The sequence below is a fragment of the Cephus cinctus genome, unplaced genomic scaffold (assembly GCF_000341935.2).
Source record: "Cephus cinctus unplaced genomic scaffold, Ccin1 Ccin1_scaffold0087, whole genome shotgun sequence".
NCBI lineage: Eukaryota > Metazoa > Arthropoda > Insecta > Hymenoptera > Cephidae > Cephus > Cephus cinctus.
Genome location: NW_014332826.1, coordinates 335964 through 355286, shown reverse-complemented (window position 1 = coordinate 355286; position 19323 = coordinate 335964). Strand labels below are relative to the sequence as shown.

Below are 19323 nucleotides of genomic sequence, written 5' to 3'. Positions count from 1 at the left end.
AGGGATGAGTCTCTACGGGTACGGAAATTTCCACTGAAAAATTATACCTCGTCTTCTAATACTTGTTGCTGAAAAAAAATGAAAATTATAATTTGTTTGTTGTTATAAAAATAATATTTTAACTTTTGTTTAACTTTACCTCAATTCCGTTATTGTAAAATAAAGTTTCCATGCATGCTAGCGCCTCTACAAGCAAGGTTCCCAATAGTAAACTCTTGGCGATACAGCCTAGTGCAGTATTTTGATGTTTCCATTTTCGCACACTATAATTATTTACACTTTGCAAAAAATTTGTCAAACTTTCTTCTGAAACTAAATAAATTTTCAGGTATATCGAAATCAATTGATATGAGCAGTATTCTATGGCTATGTAATACTATGTTTCGATACCTTTGCGATTTCTATTGCTAGATCCGAGTTGCATAATATTATAATTCAAATCATGAAATTTATCATTAAGAGGATCAGACACTGATGATTTCTGTCGAATTAGTTTAGTCGCGTTATTAGATCGCTTTTGAGTATCGACTTCAGTAAATAACTTAAAATATCGATTTGAAACTTGTGTCATTTCCAACCAAGATTTGTCCAAACTTATTTTGACATAATCTGACAACATTTTTTCGAAGCTCCTCATACATTTACGGAGCTTATTAACGACGTGTACAGTTTCCTGAAGAATTCCATTTCGAAAATCATGCAAATTTTGAAAAACTTTTGTAAACTCGCCAATAGCCTGATTATCGTCATGTATCATTTTTTCAAGTCTGGTTTTCTTGTTTAGTCCAGTCTGATAAATCATTGAGAGTCGACACAGTTGATAACATGCTTTCCTGCCAAAATCACTCTTTTCTAAAATCTTGACTAAATCGTCAGCCACGTCATTCAATATAGGACTTGCTTTCAATTCAGAACCTGAAAGACCCTTGAAAATTAATTGTACCTGTCGATATAAACTTTTTGGAATTTTTATTTTGTTGTTACAGTTTATATTGTAAAAACCGTTACTATCTTTCGTATTAGTACACGAACTTTTCAAATACTTAATCGATCTTGTCCAATTATTGGGTATGTATAGATCTGTATCGAACTTGTTCATACATTCTTCAATTCGTTCCATTTCCTCTAGACATTTTTCAAAATCTCTTCTGAACGTGTCAACAGCTATCTGACATATGAATAATGCATAAAGTTGTTTATATGTCTTTTTAGTTCTTAAAAATCTTGACAAAGGTCTGTTCAAACGTTTTTTGATCAACCTCAAACTGTCAGAACTAGATCGTCCTGTCAATTTCATGAAAGCAGCACGTAGATCGTAATGCCTCCAATCGGAATTAAGACATTCTTCCATATTGATAATTGTGTCAATAAATTGTTCAAGTACATTGAACGTATTTTCATAGTTTTTAACTTGATTATTTTTCGTTTGTACGTTCATCATTTTGTAACCATGACGACGGAAAGAATTAATGAAACTTCCAAAGTGACTTGTTACTTTAGAATAAACTTCTTTAATAATTTCACCAATGCAACGTACGGTCAGGTATCCTTCGCGGATTGTGTTTTCAATAAGATTTCCAGAATATCGATTTTTCAATGTTATCAATAATTGTTGTTTCGCACGAGATTCTCTAAAGAGTCTCAAATCTTGTGCAATTACATTTATTTGGTCTCGAATCAATCCACCGATCAGTTTTATTTTATTAATTGCACTTTCATTGTCCAATGAAGATTTCGAAAGTCTTCGTGACGCATTTGTGGGTATCGATGTTGCTAATGACATCAATAAATTAGTCAATACGATTTCTGCCAATGGCTGCTTGGGATCAATAATGAAATTGAGATGGAATTCGGAATTGTTGAATATCGACATAGGCTGATCGTCACCACTTCTTGTTTTATTTGATAATACAACATTTTGTATTTTTTTGTATTTATTAGTTTCACTACCATCATTCTGAACTTCCGGTTGAGTACCTAGAACTGAATATATAGAACATTTAAAAAAAATATATGTAATACACGTACAGCATAATATTACCTGTGTCTAACAGAAGCAAAAGCACTAATAGGTACATCATAGCAATAGGTTTGCAAAAACTAATTATGTTTTACACGGTTTCATATTTTATATAGTGAAATCGACTGTGTTTCTAGTCACGGTATTAAACGCTTGCACGGAAGATACTATCTCACCTCGTTTAATCAAATTTATTGCGCACAAAAAATAGTATAACTCATTAGACTAAATGCGATATGAGATAACAACGAAATGACAGTTAACGACACTGTTTATCCTTACATAATAACTCTCAACTATCTCAGTTAGCATTAACAATCGCACTTCGTGAAAAACCAATAGTTAAAGTAATCAAAGTTTTACCTGCAAATAAAATGCAGTCACGCTCCGGAAGTAAAAAATATCTTGTCATCGATTTCCGGCTAACAGACTATCTTCATGTATTGATGATGTCATAGGCAACAGTGACTACTCTCATCTGGTCTCTGTTCGTGAATCATTCTTATTGGATGACTAGTTTACTTACCAGCATGAAAGTGCTTCCATTATATTTCACAAAATTAATATTGAATAAGTAAATATCTTAATATCGATTTGACGGCAATAATATATCGTAATTATACGGCATTAATTCAAACGATCATTTCAGCCTTGTTTCCCTACTGGTAAGGCAGATGTAGTTTCCTATGTTTTTTGGCCTTCAAGGTTCTTCGCGTACGGTGCTGCTCTCTGGTTGATAGAACTCAAAGGAACTTCTCAATCTTCTCGCCAGAAATAAACGTACCTATCAGTCAGGAGTGCCGGTGGATATCAGGCTAATTTTACTAGCTTAAAATTACGGCACTGAATCTGTATTTATTATATTGGGAATTGACGTGTCTGTACGATTCTTTGTTTATTCTTATTGATACCAGAAGTGTGAATTCCACATTCGGTTTATTCCGCAAGCAGTCGTGACGATCTTGGATTATAACCTAGTGCGAAAAGACACCTTACTACAAGACAATTTTCTTTCTTGAACCATCTTCGTGTTTACTTGTCATAGGTGTGTTGATTTTTAAAACTACATGTGCATGTTATTTCCATGTATACGCATGTTGTCATTCAGTTGCATAAAAGTGTAAGGAATTCGTATCTGTTTTAAATAACGACGTGATTAATTGACCAATTTGAGAAAATCTCTCGATCGTGTGAAAATGGTTACAAAACTTTTTTTGAGAATGCGATATTCCGTTATCACATGTGAAATGGTGTAATTTAGATTTCTTACTTACATTTTGAGAATTCCCAGTCGGTCTGTGATTTTCTATAAATATTTGTGTTACAATCTGAGTATCACTGATGATTAATACATCCGACAGGATTTGACATCGATTTAACGATTTTTGATTATTAGATACATAAAGTACCAAAATGGACGAGGATGCTATGTGGAAGGATTTTTATCATCAAATCGTGGAAAAGAAGCAACAGAAAGAAGAAGAGAAAACTGAACATGAAATAAGGTATATAGATACCATGAATCTTAATGAAAACTTGATTTATATCCAATAATACGCCCCATACATTACCATACGGTAACTCAATATGATTTTTTTTGTTTTCACCCTCTCGATTTTCTTTCACTATTAAAAGTTTGACATTTTTATCCCTGTGAATAAAGTACATTTTAAATGTGTTGACGTAACTGTGAAGTTATGTATGTACACACGAGTTATTAATAGGCGAGTCATGTCTAACTTTCGGAACAAACTATGTTAGGCTCCTTAATTTACATCTGACTAACTGCACAGTCTTGTATACATGATACATTGTATACACTGCGTTTCAAAAGTACAAATTATTTCATTCTCCCCGTAATTCGTCTTGCTACCAAAGTCCTAATCAGTATCGAGTTGCCCGTTTTGAATATTGTGCATACAGAAATACCACAATGCAAAATGATCAAGTGTCAGTACAGTAAGTTTCAAAACAAATTAATTCCTTCTTGCAATTGCTTCCTTGATGCGTTTACGATCACACCAACGTCGCCATTAGCATATGATTATTCGAGACGAATCATCATCGACCAAGTCTCGCATACGTAATCTCGCATCTATATATGTAAACACTGCGGTGTATATATATTAATAGATTATATTATATGAATTTCCCTGAACAATCAAAACGTCATAATACAAATACGAATATAATGAATCTCCATCTTTAACATTTATCTTATCATAATATCACTCGAACTTTAATCTATATACTTGAAAACAGACGTACATATAGTATACAGGTTACTCATAGCGATAAGCAATAGCTTAAAATGTCATACGTAAAAATTGCATGCAATAAATATTAGGTGTTAAAAAAAATCTGGGAATTAATAACAATTTTATATAATAATCTTGATTGGATTTCATTTTATCCACCGATACTTCGAATCGCCTTGATTCGTTTGTTACTTCACAATTTCTTCGGTCCAAGCTTTTATTATATTTTTCTCTGGTCTTTAGGCTATACAAAGCTAATTTTATGTGTATTAATCCCATGTAAACTATCTTTAATCTAATTGACAATAAGACATATCGTCATTGCACGAGAAACGGCACAGCCTATGTAGTGATAGTACTTTTTATTTCTTAAATTGTCTTATCTAATTAAAACGTCGCTGACACAGTTAAGACAAATCATTGAGGGATTTTACAAAATGATTTCATCTTGGAACAATCATTCACTATACCTTAGAGTCTATGACGCAAACCAGTTGCTGACTATACAGCAGGGAAATGCCTAACTTCACGGATAAGAAGCGTTGTGGCAATGGAAGTGGAAAGAAGTTGCTTCGGACGCAGACATTCGAATCGTCGCAGGTGAACGCACGAATGACCTTGAATGAAGAACTATATATATCCACACAATATACACATATAGTAAAATTTGGAATATTGCTATCACAAAATTCATATGTTAACTGTAAAAATGGCGTATCCACATATTTCGAATGCAGAAAAAAATTTGTAAACCAAATCGAATTTTTTTTAATTTCCAAATATCTCTAGCCATTCAATCAAGCGTACCCATAAAATGCATATATCGCGTTCGTTTAATATATCCGATATAATAATCTTTTCCCACGCATATAAATGACTGTTTTTTTATATTGTTTCTGTGCTGGAGCGCAATCGCGAGATCTTGAGTGAAACGAATGAAGGTTGTCTGTATGTTACGTCACAGCCTGCAGTATATGGTAAAAGGAGAACAAAATCAGGACTCGTACAGATCACGAGTCGAAGATCTAGAACGTTAAAATATTGGATTGGTGAAATGAAAATTTAATTAAATTAAATTGAGAAAAATACTTTTATCGACAGTCATCCATGTGTTATATACACGGTGATCTATTTAAGATGTAATGGGTGAAACTGTAGCACTTGCTATACATTACGAGTCCTCGAAAGGAATGTGACGTCGGCTGCCAACAGTGGAATGATTCATTCTAGACTTTGGGGAGTATCTTCGGGACAAAAGAAAAACGGCAAAACGTCGCTCCACCGGCAACAAAAGTTCTGTGGTAACAAAGACTCCTTTGCTCTTCGGATGCGTTCAGTTGCACGAAGCCATTTTATCTCGGTTACAGGAAACTCGTGCGGCATACGTGTTTCTCCGTGCGTTCTAAGAAGTGGAAAGTACTCGAGAAAACCCGCCATTAATGGATTCACGTTATAACGAAATGAGTGACTAAAATGTTTTTTTTTAACAGATCACAACATTTTTACAATTATTATAGGTTAGGTTAGTAGTCAAACTATGCGTAGCGTGAACCCAGGTTCAGGATTCGAGTTTCAAAATATATATCCAAAATATATTCTGCCTCAGAAGAAATAGCGACTAGCAGTTGTAGGATAGACCCGGCATATTTATTGGATGAAATAATTCACCACAGAAAGATTCTGTCTAATAATAATTACCCGAATAAGCGTTGACGTTAAACGCGAGATCGAGCTGTAGAAATGAAAAATCGACAGGCCACAGCGGGGTAAGGAATTAGTTGTTGGATTCTTAACGTGTCTCAAAGGTTTTGTATGCTATACTTTGGTATTTTCTAGGGTGAGGATGTCAAGATCTGAATAAATCGGAGTCAGGTAAGGGACGTGAACTTCCCACTAGTCTGACTGTAAGGTCGTGATTTTAGAATGTTTCCTGAGGAAGTGTGTTTTAGAACGTGACGTATGCCGTAACACAATAGCGTATCTTTCTTGGTAAAACTGCAAATTTAACGAGATAAGGAAAAAGTCTTTGGAAATTCCAATTATTGAGAGTGTCTACGTAAATTATTTCTTTACTTCGTTTCCCTGAAATTGTAGTCATTACGAGATAAGGAGTTTTCATCGTACGAATGCCATATAATATACAAACACTAATGCCGTATATTCATTGTGTATGTATGACGTATTCCGTCATGACAACTTTCGCAATAACCATACCTGTCTATTGTCGGGTTTTCACGTCAAAGAGAAACTTCGACCAAGCATATGTATAGTAAAGGTCGATTCACATATTTAAGCGAATATCTCTACTGTGCGCAGATGTAAGAAATGATTTTCTAAATTTAACAATACGTAGAAATGTCCTAATATTTCGTGCCAGAGTCTTACCGCCCGTATGAGTTACGAATGGTACTTTAATATGTGAAAATTTCATATTGAACTACACGTATACAGTTATCCTTTGTCAATTTTATAATTACCTTATTAACACGCTCTTACGAAGTACCGTTAAGTCTGTGTATAAACAGCGTAAATCTCTTATAGTGTATATTTGCTCTTTCAACTAACCCTTTGTATCAGTCTATAAATAAAAGATACTGCGAGTATCTATAATACGTTTATGACAATTTAGCACTGGTATAAATTACTCGAGTGTACCCGAATACTGTTTTAATACGAAGCGTGACGAGTTTGGAGGATTTTTAAATTTGAGTTAAGGAAACTTAACAGGATATTAAGGATCCTGGTTGATTCCCACTCTCGGTTATTCCGATTCAGAAATCTTGTACTAGTCTGCTGACAGCTCTGGTGCGGTTCGCATGTCTGAACCGTATGATCCGCGTATTCGTTGACGTTATTTGTGGAGTGAATGTGAAAAATAATTATATTACAACGAACGGTGAAGTGAATTGATACGTTGAGACTGAAGCTACGAGATCTAATTAAATAAAAGCGCGGTTGACGTGTAATAAAACAAAAGTGTTAATGAAAAATCAATTATAAAATACCTTTAAGCCTTTAAATGTTGAAATTTTTGCATTGTTTTTTTCTTCGTAATTTTCAAAAGTTTTTTCCTTCTCAAATATTTCATTGGTGCTTGACTCGGATTACCTCGAGTTTTTCCGAAATTTTTGTCTAAGGAATACACCGAGGATGGCGCACTTTGAAAAACTTAACGAGAAGCATCCTTATTTCGCGATAGCAGCTGCTCGCATGTCGCAGCAGCCAGAAACAAAAAAGGTGACAGTTGGAAGTATCTACTGGAAATTTGCCGCCCACAACTTTCTACATAACAGGTGAAGCCTATACGCCGCGTGGACCCCGTAATGGCTTCCTTGGAATAATTTTCTTTATTTGATAATTAATTTTTGTGTTATTAATTTAGCGTATTATTTTAGCTTAACCTTCGTTGTATCAAATATATCAATATAGTATTGATATAATAGCGAAGCAATATCTTTGACAACTCACGCTTGGTAGTAATTATTTACGATTTACTAGCTAGCGTGTTCTCTTATATCTCAAAACTAACTCTAGTGTCGTTAGAATTAATTTTTTCGCTTATTAAATAAAACCAAATGACGTCAATTTCATTGGCACACGTCGAAATTTGCACAAACGCACACAGCTGTCTAATGTCACTGTCAAGTACGCGTACGCATATGAGCTAAATTTTACATACTTGTGCATCACCAATCACGCAATTATTTTATTTTTCCAGAATACAAGAAACCGATGGAGGCTTCTTCGAGAATCTGGGAACTCTTCTGGCAGAAAAGGCACGCGAGCAGCAACAGATAGAAGGACCCCTGCCAGATAATAAAGATCAGGCGGAAGGTAAACAGGATGACGCTGATGACGATGACGAGGAAGGAAGCATCGAGGAGCCTACGGAGGCTTTGCTGGAAAGTGACAGCGATCGGGATGAGAATGAACACGCACATAACCTCGTTGTTGAATCGGTTGGCTGGAACGTAAGTAAATGTCAATGTGCATTGTTGATTTTTTTAACGACGCCAGAGACCATTCAATGCCACGTGATATTGAAACGTCATGTATCTATCGAGGAAGCTGCCTACCCCAAAATTCGATTCAAAAACGTGCGAAGCTAAAAGAAATATTATACATATTAAAATGCCAATATTTTATCGATCACTGAATATTCGGTCGTTTCGATGACGTTAAATGATTTTTTGAGTAATTCAATTTTATTATATTTTTTCTCTAAAGTACCCATCATTCGTATGGTAAGGATCCTCGCGGCTGCAGTTTATCGTACATTTTTTTTTTCCGTCATAAAACGTAAAGCACTTTTATGGAATTTTTACTTGGTCGTAAATCTTGGAAGAATAACATTCTGGTAGTTAAGTTCAGATTCGGTTATGGTCCAGGGAGTCTGGGAAGATGCTGTGACTCCTCGAGGAAAGTATCGTACAGTGATGTTTTTAATGAAAATCTTAAATTGTAATAAATAGTTTTCGCTTGACTGGTGGATCTTTGAAAGTCTGTTGCGTAATCTTAACACGGAGATAAAAATATATTCTCAAGTGATTAAATACCGCAGTGGTGAGACGCAGATCCACAAGGAGTGATCTGTTTAAGGTCTGCCAGTAATCGAGGTCATTTCTACTCTACGTGCAATACAGATAGGATAAGGTTGGTTTCGCCTGAATGAAAACAGATTTCTTCACGTGTTTATCGTGAAACGGCCAATCATTTAGGAAGATACACGAAGAGCATTCAGCGAAGTATAGATCCTTAGAACCAACGCTATAGTTACAATTAATCCTTGTCAGACCCAGTGACGAAGCTAATAAATGATTCTGACGAAATTTTATTTTTGGAAATTAATAGTATTCGATATTTCAATTTGCTAATTCGTGGTTTCGCTATTTTAATTGCATCAATTTATTATATATAATTGCAGTCACCTAGTACCTTATGGTGGTCTGATCTTATTTCACTTTGAACTAATTACAGCTGTACAGTATATATATATATGTATATATACTCATTGTCCGAATTTCCGATGGCGTATTTCGCAGCGATCGTTAGGATGTATTGATTTTTCAAAGGTTCAGGAGCCGCACGTAATATCCAATGCCACAGTAGTCGTCGGCTCGCATTCTCCCAATGCGGAAAGTCTGCGATGAGTGTCAAGTTATGGATAAGTTTGACTTTGGGACTTATTGGGACTGATTAGAGTGCTTTGAGACTTTGCAAAGAAATGCGATTGTTTAGATCCCATAAGGTTCTCTGCATTAGGAAGTTTGTCAAGTTCGTAAGTTTTTAAAAATAATTATTGGTTAAGGTTTAATTGTACTGAGCGAACTTGAAGTATAAATGAATTATTTGAATTCGTTGGGAAGTAAGTGCACTTTGTTAGTATGACGTGATACGATGTTTTGTGCTTGTGTTACGCAATTTGAAAAAATTTACTTGTTCGTGCATCGTCGCTAATCGTTACTGGCCACCGTGGACCAGTGGTCAGGGCCGGCGAGCATGTGCACGTGGTCGTGCGGAGGCTGTAGGGGATGCGTCTGCGTATCTGTTTAACTCACATGACGTCCGTCCTGGACCCACTACCATGCAGATTCGTCGACGGAGTCTTCGTCCGTCGGTCCATCTATTCCTGGCAGTGTGAAACTTGCCTTCGTCGAGACGTCATCTTCTCTAGTTTTCTTGTTCCTCTTCTCCCTACTGACTTTTCCATTCAACTTTCTTGTCGCTCTCTTGAATTTTCGTTTTTAACCTATAAATTTGAGTAGCTCGCGATTTAAACGTGAGATCCAGTAAAAATTATATTTGGTTTTTTTTTTAATCAAAAAAATTGGCCAATTTTAATCGATAGTGATGAATCCCGACAGTGATATTTGTCCGTAAGACGTGCTTAAATTTGAAGTTTTTAAAATAATTATTTTTTTTATTTCATCGTAAATTCGTTGGAATTGACAAATTTATAGATTCTTGAGAAAATCAGTGTCTTCTTCATGTTTTTTACGAAAAAGAATTATGCCGGATTTATCACAGGCAGAGACTGTACTTTTTCATTTTTAACTTTTAACGCAGTCTGTACTGCGGGCGAACTTTTTATCGTAAAAGTCAGGGTCAATTCCAGATCTCATTCACTGTTAATAAATCGGTCGATACGTATACGTAAAAATAAATGCTCGAAGTGGGTTACCCAGTTTCTGTCAAGGTAGGAGAATTCCGAACTCACAATCGGTGTCTCGACAAATTGGCAAATTGTCAGGGAAACGGTTTAAAAATGAAACCAGTTCCCAGGTAGAGACTTTTCACGTGTATCATAGTCCACGAAAAGCGGAAGCTATTGGAATCACTTCAGGATCAAATTTCCTCGGTTTAACGTTAAAGCCACGAAACTGCATATGATCTTCCAAAGCCACGAATAAGACTCCCGTTCTATTGTTACACGTAAATTTCATTTTTAACCACTATACGAATGCACTGCTGTAGGTCGGTCAGGAACGTAACAACTATTTGATTAAGAATAGTAAAGTAAAACCTGGATGGGTTAAAAAGGGCTGCAAAAATTGAATGACTATTATAAACTAGTACGAGGCCCATTTTACCGGTAGGTAACACGATAGAGACAGTATGGCGCAGAATGGTGCGCCTTGACGGTCAATGAGTTAATTGTCGACATATCAACTTTCATTGGACGCAATTGCGTGAACATAGTTGCAGTTGTTCCGCAGCTCATTCTAAGTAGGATACGACCTAGTTTTGTCGAATTGAAATAGTCGATTTCTTGAAAAAAAAAAAAAATTTCGAATATATTTACATACAAAATAATGCATCCGGATGTATAATACAAGATAACGATAGCGCTAGAGAGATACATAAAAGATTTTTTCGCGACGCTATAACTCATTGGCACACGTGGTATTTGTAATGGGAATATTTTTGCAATGTATTTTTTTTTTTTTTTTTTTCACTGTATGGCAGACAACCAACTATTTCCTATAGGCGTTACCGCATTCTTAAGAGTCGCATGACTGAGGATTTAAAAGTCATCTAAATTCGCCCGCGTTTATTTCCTTGAGTTTGGATCTGGATTTAGGCAGGTTTTTAGTTCCTTGTATTTCGCTGTTTTAGCAGGCGTCATTATGTTTACTCACTTTGATTACGACAACGTCTTAATTTTATTCGTGATTAAGAATGCGTCGGCTACCCGTGAATCGTTGATAGGATGGGTCGTGGTCATTGACGATGTTCGACAAAGACCACGGGAAACTGTAGCAGTCAGCAGTACGTTGGGTTGGTGCGTAGTTATTTGAATTTAAACAGCGAAACATTATCTGGTTTACGGATTGCGTTTCAAGGGTCAAAGTTTAAGCTTCCATCTAATCGGCTTGAACGCTGTTCCTTTGCGAGATGCAAATTCCGTATTGGGTTAGCTGTGCTTCTTGTACTGTGGGTTTAGGAGATATTTACTTTGTGTGTTTCTAGTGAATTATCGTGGAGTAAATGAAATTTCTTTCGAATAAGAGAATCTTAGTGGACGTTAATGTGTAATATGGTTGATACGAAGATATGAAATTTTGGTGAAAAAAAAAAATACTAGTAACTAACAGTTCATGAAAAATGACTCTTTACATTTGCGAAGTGTTGGACGAATTTCGAAAATTGAATAAACGATAACGTGCAGGAAATTGTTGGTTCATTTCACAAGTGAATTAATTATTGTGCCGCTGTGAAGAATTATATAGAAAATGTGTTTGATAAAATGTGGGTGATCATTGGGTATACGTTTTCACAAATTGTCAGTTCGCTTTTTCTCGTACACTTGATTGAGTATCAATAAAAATAAAAAGTGACACTTTTTTATATCGCAAAATGGTTAGACCTAGCACACCCGCTGGGACTGGTACCCTAGGCAGAAAACGTAATACATTTAGAGGAGTTCCAAAAGCGGAACTTGAACGTAGGACTAATGCCCTTTTACAGGCAATGACGGTGAGTCTTGAAAATTATTGTAAAAATCCCCCAAAAAGTCCATTTCAAATATTAATTTAAATTTTAATTTGACGTACCCCCAGCAAGGTAAAATCATGAAATCACTGACTCAAATTTTTAAAAAATTTTACAAAACCAAAAACATATACTATCCCACAATTTCGCTATTTCACTGTACAGAATATTAATAGAATCAAGTGTATTACCATACGAATAAATACAAAGTCGACCCATATCCATATGGACGTACTTTGCCAATTGAACAAAATTAGCACGATAGATAGCAACGCACAGTACTTGACCCCATAAGAATATATACTGGACTATAAATGATACTAGTTCACAGTCATTAAAGTAACCTAATCAGCAAATAAATCATGTGAATTCCCTTCTTAAAACAAAACCTTCGAAAAAGCAATAACAATTAAATTACATTAATTCATCCTTTGTATCGTTTAATATACCGATATTTCTTTCAACTGTATATTCTTATTCATACATCTGACTGTACTTGAAGATTAGATTATCAGACAAACCAATATGGTACAATAGTGCATTGTCTCCTTATTAAGACCATTTCGTACTATTATGCACTTGTATACACATACGTGGGATAAGTTTCTTGTGTGCAACGCCCAAGTCGTTTCTATGTAAGCATAGTGCATTGAACCAAACCAATATATGATTTGCGACAATATACCCGTTATTCTTGCACCTCATTAAATAAATTAGATATAAATTGCATTAAATGTCTAATCAATTATTTTGTGGATATTTGTAATAATAATTCGAAATTTTGTATCGTTATGTGACAGATCGAGGAACTCTATGCTGCTCTAGTTTATCTTGCCCAACATCCAGTCGGCCACGATGTTTCCAACGAGTGCGGGCAGGAAGTTCTGCTCAATCACCTACAACAGGCCTTTAAAATTGACAACGAGACACACGAGCAAGTCTTGGAGGAGACACGTAACATAGAAGTAAGAATTTCAAGATTTAATAAAATAATAAAGAAAGAGTGGCTAAAGGTCACGGATAAATTGGAATCATCCGGATTAGTCTGGTAGGGTCATACTCTGGGAAAAATGATGAGATCATTGAACCATATCGTATGTTTTGCTTAGACACTTATTCATCGCCTATTTACCTATTTGCAGGCACCGCAAATGCACCTCAACGTCGAAGTAATCGAAGCCAAAGAACTAGTCTCCAAAGATGCCAACGGGAAGAGCGATCCATTCTGTGCCCTTTATTTAGAATCAGCACCGACCAGAAGATACAACACTGCCGTCAAGCCTGGGACTCTGTGTCCCATTTGGGAAGAACATTTTGAACTGTGAGTTTTCTCAAATTCTCATTGAAGAGTTATTCAATTTATCAACTTTGGTAGCATTGTTCGTGGAGCTTTGAGAGTTTTAAAAAAATATTTGTCTACAGGCCACTAGAAGATACGGAGAACGATGTACTGTGTTTGGAAGTATGGTAAGTTCAATTTGTGTATATATCCTTTTATAAAAGAGTTACGTAACGAAGTGCGTTGAAAAGTGTCGAATGATTGTTGTCGGTTTATCGCAATGTTGATTAGCCGGGTAATGTGTGTGAATTTACTGTTTTTCACAACTAGGCTTACTAGCGGTATGACGGGGTACATAAATTGTAATTTTCTAGAATGTATACGGAGTGTGATACTGTAGTTGATCAAAGCGCTGCTGTCTTTCCTCTAAGTAATTGAACAAGATTTTAAGTTTGTATTAGAGCCTGTATATTAATAGACGCTGGTTTCTGATTTTCAAGGGATTTTGATGCAGCCGAGACCGTTCGGGAGAAGATGAGTAAGGTCAAGGATGTAAAAGGTGGAAGAGGTCTGATGAAACTCGTAAGAGAAATTGCCGTGACAGCAACAACTGGAAGTCACGACAACGAGTTCATAGGGCGCAGTAGGATTCCGCTGAAGGTACCATAAAAATTTCCATATGAATTTTGACAGCGCGTGCATTAGCCTACGAGATGATTCATTATATGGCGATACAACAATCCAGGAACATGAATATCGTGTTGTTGTTGCGTTTAGGGAACACGTTGAAAAATATCAAGAATCACGTGTACAAGTTGTACAACATTTTGGACACGAGTCACGCCTACGATAACGTCCAGCGTCGGTCATCATAATGAATTTACTTGCCTCGCGATAACTTGGATGTACATTATCGTTCTTTCTTCAGGATATTCCGGTGACTGGGCACACGATGTGGTATCCCTTGGAAAAGAAAAACAAGTCTAAGCGCCGGGGGGTTGTTAGACTAAGACTGGCCTTTAGTGCTGAACACAATGCCCAGGTGGCAGCACAGGAACACAGACACCTGCTAAGGATCTTGCTGCTTTATGAGCTCGAGACCAGCAAGGTTGAGAAATATTGCTGGTGCGGCCGATGGTCAGGACCGGCTGAGGCCATTATACTTCAGCACAGCGCGCAGCGTGGTCTGCTTGCAAGAAATGTCACCCTTGCACAGTGGGTCGAGTACTCCAGGGTGCATCAGGAACATCCCCTTAATTTTACTGTCTTTAATAAACTTGCCGTCGAGCTTCTGAGACCACTTGAAAATGGACTCTTCTCTAACGATGAAATTAAGATCTTCTGGGACGCCACCAAGAAGCTACTTCACTCGTGTCTTAATAGTATAAGAAAGATTAGGAGGCTTGCTGTTGGAGATAAGAATGCTATGGTGCAACTGGCTGCCATCTTGGGGTGAGTTGAGTTACTGTTGTTTACAGATCGTGGGGTTGGTTTATATTACCCTTTTTTAAATGAACATAAATAATGTTTTTATCGCAGAACTTTGTCTACCATTATTACTCTGAATGTGCCTGAGGACATAGATTTGTTTCCGGAAAAAATGTACGGATGGCTACCGGAAGCTGACGGTCCTCGAACGGATATACTTCAGGCGATAGAGCAAACCGTTATCCAAGGTGGAGTGGAATGGTATTTATTTGTTATAATTAAATAGTCTAATCTTAATTAAAATATGATAGGATAATATTTATTTGTTATTATTAAATACTTTGATGGTACTAGAAATTTATGTCATATTCAAGGTTTGATCACATTCTGAAAAATAATACACCGGAAAGTGATTCCGATGAAGATGTACTCAAGTATCATATCAAGATGATCCAACTGATTAGAGCGGATCTACAAAGAGCAATCGAGTTCCACGATAAGCTCTTTATCAAGTACGTTATTATGAGATTCTTGAAATTTCCATAACACTTGAGATTAACTGTAATAATTATTCATAGGAAAATCAACTTCCCGTATGCCCGGACATTGTACATAATGTATGAAAAGAGAATTTGTGATATTTGTATGATCATCATCGAAGATATCTGTGCCAGACTGAAGCGCATTGAGGTAGAGAATAATGACGATACTGAACTGGCTCTAGGTACAACGCTCTTTGAACTTTACCTGACACTTCAGCGGTATGCTATGTGAGTATATTGCACGTTGTACGAGTCGATATCTATGTGAAATGACATAAATATACTCACAATCATTGACTTTTCATTATTTGTTCAAATATTTAGATTGGGCCAAGTCCTCTGTGCTGAGGGTCTGGAAGACATGAAAATACAAAGTTATTACGACTGGTTCAGAGGAGGCGTCGCTCATTGGCTAGATATCGCAATATACAAAGCACTAAAACGAATCGACAGAGCCGTTGAGTTCGATACTCTTCAACCAATTGATTCAACAGTTCAATACAGTTCCAGTGCTGTTGACACGTTAACAATTTTCTATCAGATCAAAGTATTCTGGACCCAGTTGGCATGGCCCGATGTGGAAGGATCTTACACCTTCATAGCTAAAATCATTGATGTATGTTTTAACAATTAAAAGCTAATCAATTATCATTACATGTATTAATTTTTGTTCTTAATTCTTTTCAGGACATATGCAAGTGTTCCGTGGCCTATGCTGACAAAATGGCAACAAAGGCAGAAACAACAACTGAACTGGAACAAATTGCTGAACATCAGAGTAGCGTTTATGAGAGAAAATTTGAAGTTTCCACTGCTTGGTGTTATGCCATTAATAATATTGATTATATACGCACCTCCATTGCTCCACTTGCTAATGATTTGGGTTTACAAAGTATCATCGATGCATTGAGCGAGAACAAAACGCAGCAAGAAGCCGATCGATGTCGCGCGACGCTTCAACTCATCATTGATAACGCGACAGAGACTGTGCGCAACAAGATTATTGAATTGCTCGAAGTTGTTGCTAGCAAAATGACGCCAGCCATAAACAGGTCAGTTATTATTTCTATATGTTTACGTGCTCTTATCAATGTACAATAATGTAGAGTTTGTATACAAATATTTTCACCAATTCTCATGTATGCATTCAGGTACCTCATGGAAGGTGCAGAACTGATTGACACTACCAGTAATGCGATGGATAGATTGTTACATTATTTGGATTCGAATTTAACCACTTTACACGACAACCTCAACGAGGACAATTTCGAAAGAGTTTTATTGGTCATCTGGGAAATTTTATCAGAAACTCTGTACGAATTAGTCAACGACAACCTTGAGGTTGTTAACATGGTTTTTTGTGAATTTTATTTATCGCTTCTGTTAGGGTTAACTTTGTTAAAAGTTGTGATTATTTTGTTTAACAGAAAAGAAGACCACCGTCTTTCTACTCAAATCTTCATCGTACTCTTCACACGCTAATTCGATTCTTCAATCTCGGTGCCGATGAGACTGCGAATGTACAAGTACTGGAGAAGATTGAGCATTTGCTGAAACTCCACGGATTAGAAACTGCTGAACTTATACATCGCTACAGTGTGGAGCGTCTTCAGGAACAAAAGAACTTGGATGAGTCAATGTATGGTCAATTGACAGTACGGGCTCAGTTCGTTGATAACTCCTTGAACATTCAAGTTCTCAATGCCAGAAATCTTAGGCCTATGGATACAAACGGTAAGGTTAAAGAGAAAAAGGGAGAAGTAATTATGGTGATATATAGTGTAAAAGAATTACAACGTCGAAGAATTGTTTCTAATCTCAAATGGCGTTTTGCTAATTGACGCGAACCGGAGCAAAATATTGGGATACATTGGACCATGAAGAATCATGCATAATTTCGATTTTATAGGCGATTTCATAGGCAAGCTGTCTACTCTCGAGCGTAAACTACACTCGAAGTCTAAAGAAAGACTTAGAGAAGGGAAGACAAGTATGTAAGCAATTGTAGCGATATGATAAAGTTGCTCCTGATCACTGTACGATATTTCATGCCTGCCTGCCCTTGTAAAATCGAGCACGATTTACACATTGCGTATCAAACTGCATGAACACCTATTATTAGAGGGTGTTTCACAATTAGATTTTAGAATCTCATCTGATCTATTGCAACGTCTTACTAGTACTATAGAAAGAACGATTGGCGAGGTGGCTATGTATAACAATATGAAATTTGATTTAAAGAAAATTTGCGTCGTCGGTTGGGAAAAACATATTTGGGGTTTACATGAAAATTAAAATTGAAACCACCTTACCCATCAATTATCGATCGTACTCGCTCCGATCACCGTCACTATGCATGAACAAGTTTCACACTGGGATTCTTCGGGGTTTTTCAAATGGAATTTTTTTTCTCAAAACTGTATCTAATTTTTGTTTCAGGAAAATGTGATCCCTACGTTAAGATCAAAATATTACCCGATGAGAAATTTGCTCAAGTCAAAATACCAAAGACTCACGTACAAAAGGAGACGCTATTTCCTTTGTTCGATGAGAAATTTAACATGTGAGTGTAAGACACACGTTGAATAATTGTTTTCCTCTTCACCGTGACGTAATACTCTTTTACTTTCTATTTTAGTCCTCTGACAGCAGAACAAAGAGGAACGGAGGACGCCATTGTGGTTTTCGAGGTCAAGGACAAGGACTTCCTGCGGACTAGGTTCATGGCCGAAGCATTTTTGTCATTCGCCGAAATTCCTGAAACGACTGCCGACCATGAAATAGAAACTCTCCAACAAATTCATTTAAAACTCTCAAGGCCCATAAACAAAGGTACCAAAATAATTACAAGAGTGCAAAATCCTATAATCGATAATACAAAATTTGTTAACCATCAATTATGCTAATATACTAAATATACAATATTTGACTTTGTCCAGACTCAGACGTAATCAGGGCACTGGAACACAGAAAAGGAGACAATCAAGCTATGGATTTCGTTTCCAAACTCAACAACAAAATTAATTCCAGATAGTGCACTTGAACGGCATGAAAGGAATATATCAGTCTTCTTTTTTTACTTATATAACACTTATTCAATTGTATGACACGAGTCTTATGCTATTGAATATTCAGAAACGGCGTCTAAGAGAATTTGAGAATTTTTTTGTTAAACCAACGAAGCACGCATTTATAAAGTCAATTGTCGCTTCGTATCTTTTGCATCTAACTGTTGTTATTAAAGCGACACGAGCATCGCGTCCTGCCTCGTGAACGTTTTTTAGGCTGTGCGTAATCTTGAGTACCACTACTCGTACCATGATGACCTTAAAGTGGCGCATTTTGGAAAAATCTCGAGAAACAGAAAGGCTGAGTAAGTGCTATTTGCGAGCAATCACTTTTATTTATGGCTATACCTCAGGCCAGAGATGGTATCTATATATATATATAATATATATTACACGTCTCGTCGCTACTATGAGTATCAATTTAAAAATTGAGACACTTTTTAATATAGAATCGATTTGTAAATAAATATATCTTTACATAGAAAATATTTATACTACCAGATTACGTAAATAATAATTTTTTTCTCAAGGAATTCAATTCCGTTACGTTTCCCTGCTCCTTTCCAGTGAAATATATTTTGCTACATATTTTTAAAAGAACAAGAACGCAAACCATTTCTTAGTTACTATACGTGGTCCTTTCACACGGTACGATAATATGCATAACAAAACAAACATAGTGTAATCTTTAAACATTAACAGCGTTTATCTCAAGATTTGTCTTTCGAGTCCATTT

At 36.2% G+C, this 19323-nt stretch overlaps 2 protein-coding genes across 15 annotated transcripts in view; one reads left to right on the top strand and one right to left on the bottom strand.

Moving 5' to 3' along the window:
- On the bottom strand, window positions 1-9879 carry LOC107273121. 5 transcript variants are annotated; one of them, XM_025089888.1, is made up of 5 exons: window positions 2384-2447; window positions 1033-1983; window positions 391-915; window positions 140-312; window positions 1-68 (listed from the first exon to the last, which is right to left on the bottom strand). In XM_025089888.1, the coding sequence occupies exons 1-5, from the start codon at window positions 2430-2432 to the stop codon at window positions 42-44; spliced, it is 1725 nt and encodes a 574-aa protein (XP_024945656.1). In that variant the 5' UTR covers window positions 2433-2447; the 3' UTR covers window positions 1-41. The 5 variants fall into 5 exon arrangements, with proteins under 5 accessions (XP_024945656.1, XP_024945653.1, XP_015606459.1 ...); XM_025089885.1 differs by lacking the exon at window positions 2384-2447 and adding an exon at window positions 9837-9879 and having other exon boundaries at window positions 391-1983; XM_015750973.2 differs by lacking the exon at window positions 2384-2447 and adding an exon at window positions 7284-7422 and having other exon boundaries at window positions 391-1983.
- LOC107273083 (protein unc-13 homolog 4B) overlaps window positions 1-18672 on the top strand; it is a 22454-nt gene extending 3782 nt beyond the window's left edge. For 2 of the 10 annotated variants that reach the window (XM_015750901.2, XM_015750922.2), the window contains exons 2-18: window positions 7997-8249; window positions 13071-13235; window positions 13413-13591; window positions 13693-13737; window positions 14050-14209; window positions 14478-15001; window positions 15089-15238; window positions 15352-15489; window positions 15556-15747; window positions 15844-16135; window positions 16207-16571; window positions 16671-16860; window positions 16947-17253; window positions 17429-17509; window positions 17959-18082; window positions 18158-18351; window positions 18459-18672. In XM_015750901.2, coding sequence (XP_015606387.1) covers window positions 7997-8249; window positions 13071-13235; window positions 13413-13591; window positions 13693-13737; window positions 14050-14209; window positions 14478-15001; window positions 15089-15238; window positions 15352-15489; window positions 15556-15747; window positions 15844-16135; window positions 16207-16571; window positions 16671-16860; window positions 16947-17253; window positions 17429-17509; window positions 17959-18082; window positions 18158-18351; window positions 18459-18553 — 3454 coding nt within the window. In that variant the 3' untranslated portion in view covers window positions 18554-18672. Of the gene's footprint in view, window positions 1-2787; window positions 3066-3416; window positions 3526-6525; window positions 6597-7415; window positions 7572-7996; window positions 8250-10113; window positions 10155-10199; window positions 10871-11232; window positions 11561-11748; window positions 12256-13070; window positions 13236-13412; window positions 13592-13692; window positions 13738-14049; window positions 14210-14477; window positions 15002-15088; window positions 15239-15351; window positions 15490-15555; window positions 15748-15843; window positions 16136-16206; window positions 16572-16670; window positions 16861-16946; window positions 17254-17428; window positions 17510-17958; window positions 18083-18157; window positions 18352-18458 lie in introns of those variants that run through there. The other 8 variants (XM_015750919.2, XM_015750929.2, XM_025089698.1 and 5 more) reach the window with 8 other exon arrangements.
- The last annotated feature ends 651 nt before the right edge of the window (window positions 18673-19323 follow it).